The 17,858-nt window shown below is 37.2% G+C and overlaps 2 protein-coding genes across 3 annotated transcripts in view; one reads left to right on the top strand and one right to left on the bottom strand.

The window, feature by feature from the left end:
* Positions 1-659: 659 nt before the first annotated feature.
* RERG (RAS like estrogen regulated growth inhibitor) overlaps positions 660-17,858 on the bottom strand; it is a 126,450-nt gene continuing 109,251 nt past the window's right edge. Inside the window, exons 2-4 of one of the 2 annotated variants that reach the window (XM_063076288.1) lie at positions 15,956-16,012; positions 2,561-2,634; positions 660-1,067 (exon numbers count right to left, since the gene is read on the bottom strand). In XM_063076288.1, coding sequence (XP_062932358.1) covers positions 660-1,067; positions 2,561-2,634; positions 15,956-16,012 — 539 coding nt within the window. The remainder of the gene's footprint in view (positions 1,068-2,560; positions 2,635-15,955; positions 16,013-17,858) is intronic. The other variant, XM_063076289.1, reaches the window with a different exon arrangement.
* Positions 8,795-10,324, top strand: LOC134360956 (ZZ-type zinc finger-containing protein 3-like). The gene has a single exon (XM_063075826.1). It carries the CDS (start codon positions 8,810-8,812, stop codon positions 10,322-10,324), a length of 1,515 nt encoding a protein of 504 aa, XP_062931896.1. The 5' UTR covers positions 8,795-8,809.

Here is a 17,858-nt window from a genome sequence, read left to right as displayed (position 1 = left end):
AAAGTCTTGTTTGAGCCAAGGAAGAAAAATTAGGATGTAATGATCAATAGATCATTGAGAGAACCAACTCAAATTAAAATGGGCTTTCTATTACAGTGAAAAACTTTAGTAAGAACATGTTGGAATCTAAGAACAAAACGAAGGATTAAAGAAAAACTAAAAGATTTAAGATCATTCTGAAAATCCTCACTTCAAATAGGCACTGGAGTGCTATTCCCTGTTCCAGCGACCCTTCCTGTGTCTTTACTGTATTATTTACTATCTTAGACTTTGAAGATGATCTTTTGCAGTCTTTGACAAAAAATGGAATTTAAAAGCGCGTTTGAAAAGATTACAACCTATATAGGCAATGTGAAGACGCCTAAAAATAGCTTAATATGAACCCAGCCATCTCAGAATCTCTGGTGGTTACACGTGCAAACTGCATCAGAGTGTATCCTATTCAAGCAGAAAAGGAAGGAATTGTCAGCACTGAAACTGTATAAAACACTCTAAAACTTCCCAACATAGTGGAGGCTGGGAACAGTGGAAGGCCCAGATGTTTCCCAGAGTCAAGACAAGGAATGGAATGTTTTATTTCTGGAAGGAGAAAAAAAGAGCAAGAGAGTGTTTCCGATTACCTGACCCACTTTGTGGGACCTCTGCAGGAAAAGAGCGGCCTAGCTACTGATTTTGGTGAGCATCTTGTTAATGGCTTGCTTCACGTGTGTCGTGGAGCTGCGTCGCCTGGTCTTGCCCTGCACCATCCTCCGGCGACGCACTTCCCGGCACAACTCGTAGAAGATCTCAGTGATGTTCCCTTCTCCGGTGCAGGCAGAACACTCATAAAAAGCACAGGCTAATTCTGTGGCTAGCTTCTCCCCTTCTTCTGTACTAACCTGTCTGGAGTGGTCCAAGTCAGCTTTGTTTCCAACCAAGATGAGAGTCACATTCTTGGGCTTTTTGATCTCGTCGAGGGTGTTCTTAAGTGGCAGCACTTCCTCAAAGCTTCCCCGGTCAGTAATGTCATAGACCAGCACGAAGCCTTCCCCCCAGCGCATGTGGCCTTCCCTCTGAATGGCGTCTTCCTGCTGGCAAAGAAAAATGGCAGTTGAGAGGCCTGGAAGCAATTGCCGTGTATCGAGGCTGCTCATGCTAATTGTAATCACTTAATCACTATTCTCTATAGCCAATGTTATTAACACGTCTTGGTAGTCCATCTGTACAAGTTTACTTTGTCAATCACCTTGGAATAGAAGCTACTTAGTCATATCAAGATGTTACAGGGAACAGGGAATTTTCTAACTTCATGGACTTTAACTTTCTGCTCTTAATTTTTTCTTGCCACATCATTAAATCTACAATCACAAGAACTATAAAGGGATTATAATTTTAGTTGAGCACATCACCTCTGAGACTTTTCATGACAATTAAGGAATTAACAAATTGGTTTCTGACAAGTAGCCCTTACCCCAGCCTTTAAGTATCAGAATTAGAGCCAAAATTTAGCAAGACGCTCTTTTGTTTTGTTCGTTTGTTTATTTGCTTGTTTGTTTTAATCTCTTCTCCCTTCAGAGATTATCGACAATTAGCCTTCAGGGACAGAAAAACAGTAAAACTGTATAGAGAGTCCAACTTTAAGTAGGGGTTTTGGCTTTTTTTTTCTATCTCCATACCTCCAAAATATTATGTAGTATCAATAATGACAGAAATTTATTTGAAGTGATTCTCAGAGGGGCTGATCACTCCTCTGCAGGAATGGAGCATGTATGATTTGAAAAAGCATTGCCTTCGCAGGTTCAAAGGAGACATGAACTTGCGCGCTGCCTCGCTCTTTAGAACCCGTGCTTGGTGAAGGTCAGAGCACAAGGAGGTGGTGATGAGAAGGAAAAGTGTATAATTAGTTTCAAGAACATTTCTTGGATTAAACACCTTAATTCAAGTCTTCTTGGGGTCACAGGTCATTTATAAAGCACCACACCACAGAAATCTTCACTTTCTAACTGTCATTCCAGGGGTCCCCTCTGTCCTTGGGAACTAAACCTGCTTATGTACCCTTTTGTAATCGCAGAACTGACTGACCTCAAAGCACATTTCCAAAGCAAATGTTACAGGAGAGATTCCTAAAATAAAGTATTCTTAAACAAACAAACTTGTGGGTCATCATATGAGATTGGAATACAATACATACTGAATCTCTTTTTTAAAGATGTACCTTATATATAAGCATATTGGAGGCTCTGGGAATTCTTTTAGTAAAGATACCTGTTTAACTTTATCTCTACATTTCAAAGCACATGACCATGAAAACCTATTCATATCTTTCTATGCCACAAAATATAGGTGGAATATTCAACCTAGATGATATGTGAACATTATAGTATTTTCAGACCCCTTTTGAAGCACTGAGCCCTTTATATAAAGATGCACACATAGGCCATAAATACTCACGTTAATATTCAAGATGGCTAAATAATTAGAGAAAAAAGTTTTCAGGCATTCAAAAGTTAGCTGGAAAAAGAGTCTTAATTTTGCTCATATTATGCATGTCTCATATACTTTAGCTAAATTCCTTATTCACCTGACCAGCGGTATCTAGTATCTCCATGGAAACAACTTCATCATCGATGGTTGCTTGATGTCGATAGGTTGATTCTGAGGGAATGAGCAAATAAAGAAGAAAAAAAGGTAAATAAATGCAAGATTTAATTTGGTCCTTAAAATTAGAAATGAGACACGGGAGAAGTATTTCTGTTTCTATAGCATAAAGGACTGTACTCATAGAGGTCCTGGAAGTAGCAAGTTCAATACAGGAGACATGGACTTTCAGACAGCAGCAGGAAGGAGGTCTCTTTGCCTCGTGATTCCTCTATCCTTTCCTCTTAAGGCTCATCTTATTCTCCTCTGAGGTTGCTCCCCGGTGCTCTTTTCCTTCTATAGTGAGGCCTCCACAGTCTAAAATGAGAGGGTGGCTTCCACAAAATGCATTCTTCCTTGACATTTCTAAAAGTCCAGTTTCTAGAAGTCACTGTTAATTCCTGTTCTTAACAAGATAACATACAAAGAGAAGCTACTAATTTCCTCCCAAACCTCAATCCTGGAAATGAAACAGACATTAGAGGGAGGTGGATGGACCTTGCTATATGATGCAAAACTATGAGAAATCGTGGGGACAGTAAAAGCAGTTGGACGCCAGTGTGCGCTGGCTGGTGAGGAACAGTGACCCAAAGTGGAGGGGGGCTGGGCGGCATGGAGGGGACAGGGAACGATGCAGAGAGCTTTTGCTCATGTCACCTTTTCAAAGCAGAAAACTGGCAGCTGCTCAGCATCAGCTGGAGGATGGTAAGTCAGTAGCGGAGTGGTTCCCAAGCCATGCAGGGTGAGGAGAAGTTAGCAGGTGCAAGAAGATTGGCTGGCCCTAAGTATGCCCCTTATCGCATGCAATGGAAACCAGAGGTCATAAATAAGTGCCAGCTGGTGCTGTTCTGTATGAAAACGAGAGCAACCGAAATAAAGAACTCAATGAATGATTGACTCAATGATGAAGGTCGGGTTGAGGAACTCTCCCAGAAGATACCAGTGAGTGATAAGAAAAAGGAGAATGTAAAAGTAAAATTTAGTACAAAGTGTGGATAATGAACTAGAAATGTTACTATCCTCTCTCAAGTGAGCCTCGAAGGAGAGAATAAAATACATAGAGTGGTAGAAACATTTCAGGTTGTAATGACAGAAAGTCTCAGAATGAGAGACACTGAACAACTTAAGATCAAAAGGACTAACAGTACATATGAGAGAAAAAGTCCCACATCTAAACCTCTTACAGCAATGACAAAGAAAAATCTAAAGGGATTTACAGGAAAAAACAAACAAAAAAGCATATTACCTACAAAAGGACATGACTCAGATTGACACTGGATTTCTTACCAGCGAAACTGAATTCAAGAAGTCCATGGCGTAAAACAAAGCAATAAAACTACCTCAAAAGCAGTAGAGAATTACAATTCTAGATGATTCCAATATGTCAATGTGAAAGTGGGGGAAAAACAGAGGAAGTTTTGGGTGAACTAAAGTACTTGTCTTATTCCAGAAGATGATAGATTAAGAAAAAGAAAAAAGAGTGGGGAAGAGGAACAGGTAAAGGGTCATGAAAATCAACTACAATGTATATTGAGAAGTTAAAAGAAAAGAAAAAGAGAAAGACTAGAAAAAGTAAGCTAAGCATTCAACACAATAAATTAGAAGAGGAGAAACAGAATAAACCCCAAAAGATATAAGAAAAGAAATAAAAGGCAAAACATGAAAAAGACAAATCCAAAACATGGTGCTTGAAAACATAAAAAAAAGAGTGTGGAGACATGAAAATATGGAAATGCTGACCAGTAAATTAAGAGATAAGGTGCAATTAAGCAAAATTTAGCATAAAAAGAAGTTGCTCACTCTATTGAAATAAAAATAAAATAATATTATGAACTGCATAGCAACAAGTTCAAATCTTGATAAATTATGGAAGAAAATGCACAGCTTTATACAATAAGAAATAGAGAACTTAACTAGATCAATGGTCATTAAATAAATTTAAATGCTAATTGTAGATCTCTCCCCATGATAAAAAGTAACTGCACCGAGAGATAGTTTTACAGGAGATTTCTTTGAAATAATAAATAAATTGTTAAAGAAAACAGAGAAAGTACAGCTACCCAATTCCTTTTATAAGGAATCATGTTGCCTCCAAGAACAAGTAGTACAGGAGTAACAAGAAGAAAACAAACAAACAAACCAAAAGAAAATTATAGGCTCATTCTACATTTGGACGTAGATTCAAACATTCTAAATAAAATATTATCCAGTTGAGTCCAACAGTGTAATAAGTACATCATGATCAAGTAGAGTTTATTTCAGGAATGTAAATACCAATGAAATTTAACATGTTAATGAACTAAAGGGAAATAAAACACCTCTATAAATGAAGAAAAAAAATTTTCTGTAGCTCACTATGATTTTTAAAAATTAAGAATAGGAGGCATTTTTTAACATGATAAAGGCCATATGTCAAAACCCACAGCATACATCAAATAAATGGAGACATGTTAGACACATCACCTGTAAACTCAAAACAAAGAAAACTATGTGCTATACAAAAATATAATCCAACATGGATCACAAACTTTAGGCAATACAATAAGATAGAAAAAATTAAGTAAGAGATATAAGGATAAGAAAGCAACTTAAAATAACGATTATCAAGGCTATGGAATTTATTTATTTATTTCTATTTTTATTTTTTTTTAAAGATGGCCGGTAAGGGGATCTTAACCCTTGGCTTGGTGTTGTCAGCACCAGGCTCAGCCAGTGAGCGAACCAGCCATCCCTATATAGGATCCGAACCCGTGGCCTTGGTGTTACCAGCACCGCGCTCTCCCGAGTGAGCCACGGGCCGGCCCTAAGACTATGGGATTTAAAGGCAATACAGAATCACTAGCATTCTTCTGCATCAGCAAAAGCCACCTAGGAAATATAACAGAAAATGAAACTACTCGCAATAGCAATAAAATAAATAATAATATCTAGGAAGTAATAAAGAATGAACAAAACTTTAGTAGAAAAATGTATAACTTTATGAAAGGACATAAAGAAAGACATGAGGGTCTGGCTGGTTAGTCAGTTCGAGGGTGGTGATACAACACCAGGATCAAGGGGTCAGATCCCTGTACCAGTCAGCTGCCCTCCCACCCAAAACACTAACTTGAATAAATAGGAAAATTGCCAAGAAAAATGGATAAGCAGCAATTTTTAAAGATGCTAATTTTTCCCCAAGTTAATTTCAATGCAATTCAAATTAAAAGCCCAGTCAGACTTTTTAAGGAACTCAGCAAACTTATCTAAAATGACATAATGCAAAATACATTTATAGTACTATCCCAAACAGTGTGGTACTAATATCAGAATGGCCTTAAAAATAGGTCCAAGTTTACAAGGAACTTATGACTGAGGTGGTATCGCAAAACTACTGGGGGAAAGAGCATGTTGTTCGACTGATGGCATTGGGATTAATGGGTTATTAAAAGGAAGAAATAAAGTTGGATTCCTAATAAAAGTAAATCCAGATAGATTAAAGATCTATATCCACCTAGATTTGAAAGGTAAATCTTAAAGTTAAAATAATAAAAAAGTAAGAAAATATAAAAACTCATGCACGCGCGCGCACACACACACACACACACACACACACACAAAAGTGAGATAATACTCACAATGGAATACTCCTCAGCTGTAAAAAGAAATGATATCCTATCATTTGCACCAACATGGATGGAACTGGAAACCATCATGTTAAGTGAAGTCAGGCACAAAAAGACAAATACCACATGATTTCTCTCATACGTGGAATCTAAAAACAACAACAACAAAAGTGGTTCTTACAGAAGCAGAGGGTAGAATAATGGTTACCAGAGGCCGAGAGGGTAGAGGTGGGAGGAAGGAGAAGTGGTGGACTAACGGGTACAAACCTATGCTGTCTACTCTAAGTGAATCATTGTGCAGTATATGCATGTATTGAAACAACACCCTGTACCCCACAAATATGTGCAAGTAAATGTTAAAAAAAATAAAAAATAAAAAATGGGTTGACTACATCGAAATCAAGAATTTTTGTGCAATATAAAATAAGCTAAAACTGGAGAAAATATTTAAAATATCATAAACCAAAAACTGATTGATATCTAACTGTAGAGGAACTTTTAGAAATGAAAAATAAAAAAAGATGAGTGAACAGAAAAGAAATATGGGCAAAGTATACAAAGAGGAAATTTACAGAGGAGGAAGCCCAAATATCTAAAACATATATAAAATAATGTTTTACCAGAGGGACGCTTATAAAATGATTTTATGACCATAAGATTGGCAAAAACTAGAAAGTGAGATAATATAGTGCTTGACGAAGTTACAGGGAGCTTCCTTGCACTAGCAATGAGACTGTAGACCGGTGCAGGACAACTAAACAGTATTAACTGTGTGTACCCTAACATCCAGCTATCCCCTTTCAGGCATATGCCTCCGAAAAAAATATGGCTCACGTTCTTGCAGCAGTGGTTCTCAAAGTGTAATCCCTTGACCAGCAACATCAGCATCACCAGGGACCATGACAGAAAACAAGTTCTCAGACTGCACCCCAGACCTATTGGGAGTAGGGCCCAGCAATCTGCATTCTAACAAGCCCTCCAGGTCATTATAATGCACACGACAGTTTGAGAACCACTGATTTAAACAAATGCTTTTTCCAGTGATTTCAGCAGTAGTTCCCATTGGAGGCAACTTGTCTGTTAAACACTGGGAAGAAAAATGTGGCATACTAAGGAATGCTATGCAGGAAACTAGAGGCATATACAGCAAAGTGAGTGGATCTTAAAAATACCACGTTTGGTTATAAAGATTAGAAGTAGACATGTACTTGTAGCACAACAAAATTTATATAAATTTAAAGTATATACATACCCAGAAAACACTATTTTTCCAATATATATAATAGCTAGCACATACTGCTTACTATTTGAACAAGAATGGTTCTAAATGCTTTACTTATATTAACTTATTTAATCCTCACAAATATCTCATAAAGTATGTTTTACTCTTATCCCTATTTTACAAGAGAAAACTGAGACAACAAGATTAAGGAACTTCCCAAGGTCACACAAGTAGTAAGTGAGAGAGATGAGATTTCAGTCCAGGGAGTTCAGGCTTTTAAACTCCATACTTAGTATCCAACACATTCGATTATACGTCTATGGAAAGGGGAGGAAAATGGGTGTCAGAATAAGGCACGCAGGAAGAAATAAAGGGACTAATATAACAGCCTCACATACACCAGTAATGGCATGGTGCCATGAAAAGAGTAGTATGATTAACCTAACTACTAACTCAACTCTGCACCTAAACTACCCGAATTACTAACCAACTAAGCAAATAAACCTACAAGTTTCTGCTCCTCTGGGAGCACCTTGTAAGCCAGTGCTTTTGTTTATTTTTTCCTACCTATCTACCTCATGTTTCTGGCTTTCATTGCATTGACTACTTTGCAATCCTTTTCTTCTCAACAGGGTTGTTTCTTTACTGTAAAAATTATCTATCCAAAATACAAAGTGCGGCAGGAGTGGGAGGCGGGGACCCACCTGGAAGCGCCGCAGCGCCGCTGTTGAGCTTACTGCGGCGGCGGCCACCCGAGCAAGTGCCGTGGCAGGGGAGGAGAGCGGCCACGGCAGCGGCACCTCCCCGAGTGGCCCGTGGCTTCCGGCCTCGCGCGAAAGATATCAAGTTGTGCTAGTACAACCATAGAAATAATTAATACCTGAAGTCTCAATGTAACATGGACATTAACAGTGATGACAGATAAATACAGACGCTTGGGAATCAAATACTAGGCGAAACACTTTTTAAAAGTGTATCAGGCTGTTGAGAAACATGCCCACAGTATCCTGTCTATCTTCATACTGGTAGAACTCAGCTAAAGGAATTTAAGAGTTTCTAGTATTCTCCATGACTGAAGCTGAGAGCCTGAAACCCTGATGCTTAAGCTCTATTGTAGATCATAGCTCCAACTCCTTCAGGATATAAGGAAAAGAGATATTTCCACAATGATAGATCTTTGGTTGTACAGAAATATCAAGCATCCATATCAGAAAACCTGCTCATTTCCCAAGCCATGCATTTAAACTTACAAATACAACACACAGGAGTTCAAAGAAGGAAAGGATGGAGTTATATGTGTGTTCCTGATTTCTTAAATGTTTCCCCATGAGTGGATCATGATGACCGTATTGTAGGGACTTGCCATAGTATGGATGCTTCCCGATCTACTCGTGTTACAAGATCAACAGTGGGGTTAAACGGCTTGGATGAATCTTTTTGTGGTAGAACTTTAAGGAATCGTAGCATTGCTCACCCTGAAGAAATCTCTTCCCATTCTCAAGTACGATCAACATCACCAAAGAAGAGACCAGAGCCTGTGCAAATTCAGAAAGGAAATAACAATGGAAGAACCACTGATTTAAAACAGCAAAGTACTCGAGAATCATGGGTAAGCCCTAGGAAAAGAAGACTTTCTTCTTCAGAAAAAGATAACATAGAAAGGCAGGCTGTAGAAAATTGTGAGAGAAGGCAAACAGAACCTGTTTCACCAATTTTAAAAAGAATTAAGCGTTGTCTTAGATCTGAAGCACCAAACAGTTCAGAAGAAAATTCACCTGTAAAGTCAGACAAGGAGTCAGTAGAACAGAGGAGTACAGTAGTGGACAATGATGCAGATTTTCAAGGGACTAAACGAGCTCGTCGATGTCTTATACTGGATGATTGTGAGAAAAGGGAAATTAAAAAGGTGAATGTCAGTGAGGAAGGGCCACTTAATTCTGCAGTAGTTGAAGAAATCACAGGCTATTTGGCTGTCAATGGTGTTGATGACAGTGATTCAGCTATTACAAACTGTGGTGACTGTCAGCCTGACGGGAACACTAAACAAAATAGCACTGGTTCCTATGTGTTACAGAAAAAGTCAGTAGCTGAAAATGGGGATTTGGATACCCAGACTTCAGTGTTTCTTGATAGTAGGAAGGAGGACAGTTATACAGACCATAACGTGCCGTGCACAAATTCAGAAGTGCAGGTTGAGTTGGAGGACCACAAGATAGTAACTGCCTGCCTGCCTGTGGAACACGTTAATCAGTTGACTGCTGAGCGAGCTACAGGCCCCTTTTCTGAAACTCAGTCATCTTTAAGGGATTCTGAAGAGGAAGTAGATGTGGTAGGAGATAGCAGTGCTTCAAAAGAGCAGTGTAATGAAAACACCAATAACGTCCTGGATACAAGTGTTGAGAGTATGCCAGTCTCCAGAGAATCAGAACCATCTTCTGTTCTAGACTGTGTTTCAGCTCAGATGATGTCTTTATCAGAACCTCAAGAGCATCGTTATACCCTGAGAACGTCACCACGAAGGGCAGCCCCTACCAGAGGCAGTCCCACTAAACACAGTTCTCCTTGCAGAAAAAATGGACAATTTGAGGAGAATAATCTTAGTCTCAATGAAACAAATGCAATTGTTAGTGATAATGTAAATGAGTTTCCCACAAATCCTGATGAAAAGTCTCAAAATGAGAAAGGGATGTGCTGTGACTCTCAGAATAATGGAAGTGAAGGACTAAGTAAGCCACCCTCAGAGGCAAGACTCAATATTGGACATTTGTCATCTGCCAAAGAGAGTGCCAGTCAGCACATGACAGAAGAGGAAGATGATGATCCTGATGTTTATTACTTTGAATCAGATCGTGTGGCACTGAAACACAACAAAGAGTATGTGTAAATATGGTAACCATGAATTCTGCTTTGTTTATTATTCCCCAAGTTTTCAGTATCTATTCATAAGTGTTTTTATTACAGCTAACTAATATTAATGCTTTAGCTAAAATTTTAGGTTTAACATATTGATTTTCTCAGCTCTTAAAAAATCTAAGGAAAGACTTTAAAACTCAGCTTTATTACTCTTCTCTATGACAACATGGTCTTTCTCGTTCTGATATTTCACATGTCTCCATTAGAAAAGACATGGGGAAGCATGGTTGTTAGTGTTTTTGTTTTTTAATAAGTTTTATGCCATTTGAGTTAATTTATAAAATGGAAACATCTTAAGTTATGACAGTATACTTTGACTTATGGTTGTAGAATTCTATGAAATGTCTATGCCTTCCAGATGGTGTAGAATAATTAATGAGTACATAGATGTCATCCAGATATGGGTGGTCTTGCAGGTTAGAAATCTACTTTTATCTTTGTTCCTTACATTTAATTCCCCATTAAAATATTTGATTTAAAAAATGTGCTTTATGCATCATCTTTGACTTTTGTGACTTAGAGAAGTAGATGTTACTTTTAACATTATGACAGTTAGTTGTATGTTGTAATTAGTATACTAGCAAGAGTTAGTTTACTCTATAGTTTACATAAAACATTTGACATAGCTTTTCCTGATACTGAATATAGTGGAAAAGTATCTTAAAATGCTATTGGCTTTCAACCTTTGCTATATATGCACTTTTGTAAATAAAAATTTCTGTATCCAAAAAAACCCAAAATACAAAGTGCGGAAAGGAAGCTTAACTAAGTAGCCTACCCCAGCCTTCTACCTGCCATCAGCTCTGTACAATGATCACGGCTGCCAACGTGGCATAGTGCTGAAGTATTTCCCGAAAAGTAAAATTTAAAAGTAAGATTACATTCAATATATTTTAATAACTGTATTTTGCATTATTGCCATTCTTCTAGAACATGCAATCCATACATGATGTGTATAGTGATGCTCAATTCTAGAACATTCCATCCCTCTACTCTTTTATGTTAAATGGGAGATTATAGTTTTGTATGATTTAATTACAGCAACTACTGGTCTGCAAGCGTTCTCTCAGTTATTTCCTTTTTTCATTTTCAAGTGCTCCAGCTTGAAAAGCCCAGACGGCATCACGCATGCCACAGATCCACGCCCTTTGGTGTCTTCCTCCACTGTTCTTCAGTGTTCTTTGTGCTGACATCCCTTTTTAAGAGACTGCCATCAGCCCTGAAGCCTAAAAAACAGAGTTCTGGGCTCTGTTCCATCTGTTTGCATCAAAAGTTGTCTGAGAGACAGGGACATTTTTCTCTGTTGCTTCCATGATAAATAGGATGTGTATTTCAACCACAGAAGGCCACAGCAGGGGGGGAATAGAATATAATGAAACTTGTATGAAGTTGTGAGATGCTTTGGCTGTTTGTTAACTGAAACGAAGAGGATGCAGTGCAGGAAATGAGGGAATGTCTGCCCCAGACACAGCAGCGGGCGGTAGCAGTGATTTCATCTAAGCTGAATATTGGTTTCGTAGCATTTCAAGCATTTTTTTTTTTTAACCTTTTCTCTCTTATTATGAGCCCACTTTCTCTACATGTAAAACAGTGGAAGTATTGCCCAAGAGGCACAGTGTTGTATATCTACATGCTATTCTGGAGATAATTCTAAAAATTGTACTAAGTGCTTTTTGTAATAAACACTATTCATTTTAAAACACAAAAGAAAATGTGTATGTGTTTGGATGATGGAGAAATTTTTTGATTTTTTAAAAATACTACCAGGAAATGACAATTTGAGTCTTATTTTTTTTTGAAGGGCAGGGAGATGATTGTTTAGGAAATATTTCCAAATGAATCAAAATGTACACTCTAAGACAAATATTAGTTTCAAAATGGAATTAGGCATATTAAAAATTATATCTGAATTTCAATGTATATGACAGATATACGATTTAAAATCTGCATTAGGTAACATTTTTATAGATGTTAATTTTGTATATTTTGTATACTCTAAGAGAATTTGATGCTTAAATGCACGTTGCCTGTGGTTAAGCCTTTTATTAATTTAGCTTTTTTGCAAATTTCAACACATCAGTATGGACACTTGGCCAGCACTGTTAACAACAGCAGTTAGTAATGTTGATTTATGCTAGAGTAGAAATTGTACTGACTTGAGTTCTACTGTTGGCCTAACCACAAACTAGCCATGCAATCTTGGATAAATTTACTTCTTTGGATCTATCTCCTTATTTGTCAAATGATGATCTCCAAATTCCTTGCAGTGCAGATATTAAATAGTTCTATGAATTGGCTAAGCACTTCTGCTTTATAAAGTATAAAGTTGAGAGAATTTGTTCTGGGTGTGTCTCTCTATTTGTATGAGCCTTTCTGAGCAGAGGGAGCTGTAGGGCAGGCAAAAAGAAGTAATCACAGAATCAAAGTGCCAATGGATCTAAAGTGTCCCCTGACTCCTACCCTCACTCCTGTCTGAGCTTTTACTAAGGTGATAGAGACAGTGCACAGTGCCTCTGATGTGCCAGTAGTAGTAGTGGTAGATGCTGAAATGCAGTCTCTCACTTTCCCTCCAAATGATTCCGACACACAAATACACACACACACACGATTGCACATGATCTAAGCCTTTGTCTGTATTCTCTGCTATAACCTGCATTCTTAGAGGGTAATAAGACTCTTGCAGGTAGGGATCCCAGTTCTTGGCTGGGATCTCATCAGAACATGTATCCTGTTGTTCCACAGCCAGAACATTGCTGCCACCACCATCAGGGGTCTTCCTGGTTAGATGGTCTGAGTCCCAAATCTTATGGACTTTAGTGGTGGTTTTCAAATGCTATTCATAGACCAGGGCTGACCTCTGGCAAAGATTGTACTGGTCTCCAGTGAAATGAGAATGATTTAAGGAAAACTGGTACTGTTCAATATAAAAGATTGGACATTTTTCTTAGAATAGATCCTTCAAAACACTTGGATGTTAAAAGATTTCCTTCTTTTATGAAATGAAAGTGCACACAGAGTGTAGGTTTAGTTCCCTCTTCTCCTTCTTGCAGCTCTAACTGGAATTCTTACGATAGCCCCTCTCCATAGAAAAAACAAAAACAAAATACAAACAAAAAAATACTGGACCTGAAATCTAAAAGTCTGGGAATCACTTGCTACAATACCAGCAAGCATTTTCTTCATAGAATTATCTTGGAGCAGTAAATATTCCAATTTTGTTAATATGTGGAATGATGTTTATAGTCTGCAGCTTCTCGTGGAGCAACAATTCTGTTACAGGTTGGCAAAAACTTCCCCATGTTTCTGACAAAGTGACTGAATTCAGAATTCAAGACAACTTTTTGTAAATATGTCACTTTGCTTTTTAATGTAGCTATCTCTTCTGGTGGTGGTTTTGAAACTTTTAGTTAAAAGAGCCATATATTCAATAAAGGATCCAGTATTTCCTAAGGTAGTGTGAAGTTAAGCACAGAAAATGATAATTTCTCTTGAATCCGGTGGATTGGGAACCTCTCTAAGATAGAACATTAGTGACTTCTAGCATGTGCACACACACACACACACACACACACACACACACACACACACACACACACACACACAAATCCAGTCTCCAGTGGGAGGTAATGAAACCCTCACCTGGGAGTGAGTCATGTATCTGTCACTCCTGCAGCCTGATGAAAGCTTGTGTTGCTTAGCAGTTACCCTCCTATTTGAGCAGGACAGTACAAGGTCATTCAATACAGTTTCATTATTCTCAGTGATGGAAGCCTGCCCTACAGATTACTAATGTAGGCAGACTTCTATTAACAGCAGTTGTTTTCCAGAATGGATAAAACAAAAGGGATAAGAGTTCACTTAAGACCAGTTAAAAATAGCAACATTAGTTACTGGAACACATTCAAAGAGAGTTCAAAAATTTCATGAGATCATTTTTTATAAGGTTCATCTTTCATTGAGGTATATGAGTATAACAGTAAATAAAATTATTATTTTCTACTGAACTCCCATAAATCAGTAAGATTCTCAGATAATCTCTGTAAAGCTTATATAAGTAATAAAAACATGAAAGGAGAATAAGTTTTTACTTAGGTAGGAGAAACAATAGATAATACATGATTTTTTTAAAAAAGCCAGATGCATTTTTAGATTCTAATATAGCATTGTAAAATTACAGTTTGGCTATATTTAAAAACATGTTGAACAATTCTGATGTGAAAAAACCAATTTATTTAAAAGCAAAACCAGAGAAGAATAAATAACAAATGTAGAGATATGCTATTCTCTTAAAAATGTGAATCTTCTCAAAGCAATTTATAGTTTTTGTGCAATTCCAACCAAAATCATATCATATTATGAGAGAGTTTCTAAAACAGACCTGGAAGAATAAACTGGAAAGAGTAGTCAATACAGTTTTGTAAAAAAGTAATAAGGGAAGATTTTCTCTACTGAGTATTGAACTGTTCCATGGAGCAAACAACTATCAAAAAAGTATGCTGCTGGTGTTGGGTGTGGAAAGCAAATCTTTGTGCCCTAGTGTAAATTATTCAATGTATGAACAGATGACATTGGAAGTAGTGGGGAAAGGAAAGGACTATTTAATAAATAATAGAAAGAAAATTAGTCAATTATTTCGACAAGAATATTAGGTCTTCACCTTGTAATTCTCACTAAAATAAGTTTCAGATAGGTTAAAAAGTTAAATATTAAATAAGTAAACTATAAGACTATTCTATATACGCCTCCCAGTTCAGTTTTCCTTCATAACACTGATTGCTATCTAGCATTTGTTTGTTTGTTTATTGATTCTTCTCTGTTTACTAGACTGTAAGCTCAAACAGCAGAAGCTTTCTCTTTCTCCCTGATTTATCCTCAGCACCTAGAACAATCTGACACATAAGAGGCATTTAACAAACATTTGTCAAATGAATGAATAAAAACAACAAAAGAAGGCAGAAGGGGAAGAGAAAGCTCCTTTTTAATCCGAACATATGTAACCTTGCAGTGATAACAAAAAAACAAAACAAAACTCCAAAAAAAAAATCCAGGAATAGTCTTTGCCCACACTTCACTCATCAACACCATTGCTACTTGCAAGATCCACAGACATCAAATTTTGCTTCCCTTTTAAGAAAACAACAACAGGTTTTATAATCAGATCCATTGCAGAGAAGAGGGAGAGAAATGTAGTTTATTTTCACGCTTCCCTAAAATCAGTTTTCAGAAGCTTCATTTAACTGCTACACTCTTCTCGGTATGCCATTTTACCCCACACCAAACCACCCATACCCGTTTTAACCTCTTTCTCCCATTAGAACGACGCTGCATTTTTCTGATGTGAGACCATCATATTGTACCCATTTCCTTTCTGACTTCGGTTGGACCTAATTTCTTCATCTATACATTAAAATTCTACAGGGTGCTAAGCACAGACAGCACAAAAAACACATCTGGTCTCTTAGAGGGCTTCTTTGCATGATTCAATAGACCATTTCCAAAACAACTGCAAGGGGCTTTAAAAATGTTGCAACGGAAAATGTCATTCTCTCTTTTGGGCCATAAACTTTGATTGGAGAGGAGGAGGAAACAAAATTTGACCTACCGAGAGTGGGATCATATTCCCAGATGAACCGTTTGGTCAGAAATCTCACTACAAGAGCTGTGGAAGAAAAGAGCAACACTTCAAACAAATTGGTTAACTTGCAGAGAGTTCTTTTCCTTGTAATTAAAGAGAAATGGGTCTTTACAACTTTATAGGTGCTTTATATTTCCTTGATAGAAATCCAATAAGTTTATTTATGTTGATTCAAATACATATTCAATTTCATATTATGGCCTTAAAACATGAGTAGTGTTTTAATAGTTTGTGCATTAATCAACAGCTTAGATTTGTTTTTTAAATTACAGGGTTGAAAGCAAAACAAACAAAAACCACCAAAATGTGAAAATACTCACATAAAATTTTGAGCAAAATGATGAATTCATATACAAGGAGTCACAATACAGATGCCTGAGGTTTGACTATTGATAAGGATTGACAAAAGTGAATTGAAATGTGATCATTTTTACTGTAATAAAAGATCATTAGCTGATAATTGTATTATAAAAAAGATACTCAAAATTAGGGATTTTATTAGGAATTCATTAAAGTTCATCAAAAGTAACACTGATAAAATACTTACAGTCAAAGTCAGGTCCTGGAACTGTGCTCAACACCCTACTTGCAATGGTCTCCTCAGTCTTCACTTCATTTTTATGAGGCACCTACTATGCTCGTTCCCACTTTTCAGATAAGGAAACTGCGGCTTTGAGAGGATAACTAATTTAACTGAGCTCATCTAGCTAGTTAGTAGCCTAGTAAGGATTTGAATCCAAGAAATTTGTTTATAATGCCTGTAATTTGTATCCATTGTACCAGACTGATTTTAAGTCTAGGCTGTCTGCACAGTAATTAGCTAGAAGACGGGTTGGAGGAAGAGAAGTGGTAAAATATGCGTACTCTGTTGTCCTTAAAAATTGATGGGACATATGCTGGACATTTGCTTATACTTGTCTTATAGCTGAAAACAGTGGTTTCTAATCTTTTTAGAAAAAAATTTGGAAGGGGGTGTCGCAGACACTCAAAACAGAATTAAAACATTGGATCTCTTTCCCGGAAAAATATGCAAAATCACAATTTGGCATATAACTTCAGCAGGCTCATGAACCCTGAGCCCTCCAAAGACCCTTTGATGGTCTCTATGGGACTCCATGGACTTTCCCTAAAGAATCATTGTCTTATTTTATAGTTATTTTATATTTTATAGTTAAAAATATCTATTATTAGTGTACTTTTATTTTTCCTGAAATGCCCTGAATGTGGTAGCCAAAAGATACTCTGTAAAGAAGTAAAACTAGTGAGCTGAAGATTACTGTCGGTTTTTGTATATCGTCACTTTTAGGATCAACACAGATAAATACCTCCTAGCACAATGTCTTACATGAGAGGTCACAGTGCAGATTGCAATGAGGACTTCTAGAACATAGCACAATCACACGTGGTTTCACGACTCCTGGCTGGAAACTGAAAGTAGCAATGTTCTCTCTAATCACACAGTGTGAGGCTGGATGTGAGCCAAAATATTTGCAGTGCCTAAAGTAGCAAGGCTCCTGACCCTACAATACTTCCCACAGTGAGCGTACTTGTGGTTTTAGCTGCAGTCTTCAGAGTCTGTCACCGTTCACTCTCTTGAGACTGAGACTTTTTTTCCATGTATGAAAGAGTAAGCAATAGACAGACATTTTTCTTTTTTTAAATCAGCAATGTTAGTAAACATAACTGCCTGTGGTATTCAAAAAGTTTTATCTTTTGTTACGGTATACAGTGTTAACTCTAAAGACTGCAACCTGGAAAAATTAATTATCCGGCATCTTCAAGGAATCAACCAACTATTAAAATTGACTAAATTTTTTACATAATTGAAGTTGGAAGTTCCCTAATTCCATACCCATTTAAGCTTTAATCA

The sequence above is a fragment of the Cynocephalus volans genome, chromosome 12 (assembly GCF_027409185.1).
Source record: "Cynocephalus volans isolate mCynVol1 chromosome 12, mCynVol1.pri, whole genome shotgun sequence".
Classification (NCBI taxonomy): domain Eukaryota; kingdom Metazoa; phylum Chordata; class Mammalia; order Dermoptera; family Cynocephalidae; genus Cynocephalus; species Cynocephalus volans.
This window is presented reverse-complemented; position numbering and strand designations above follow the sequence as displayed.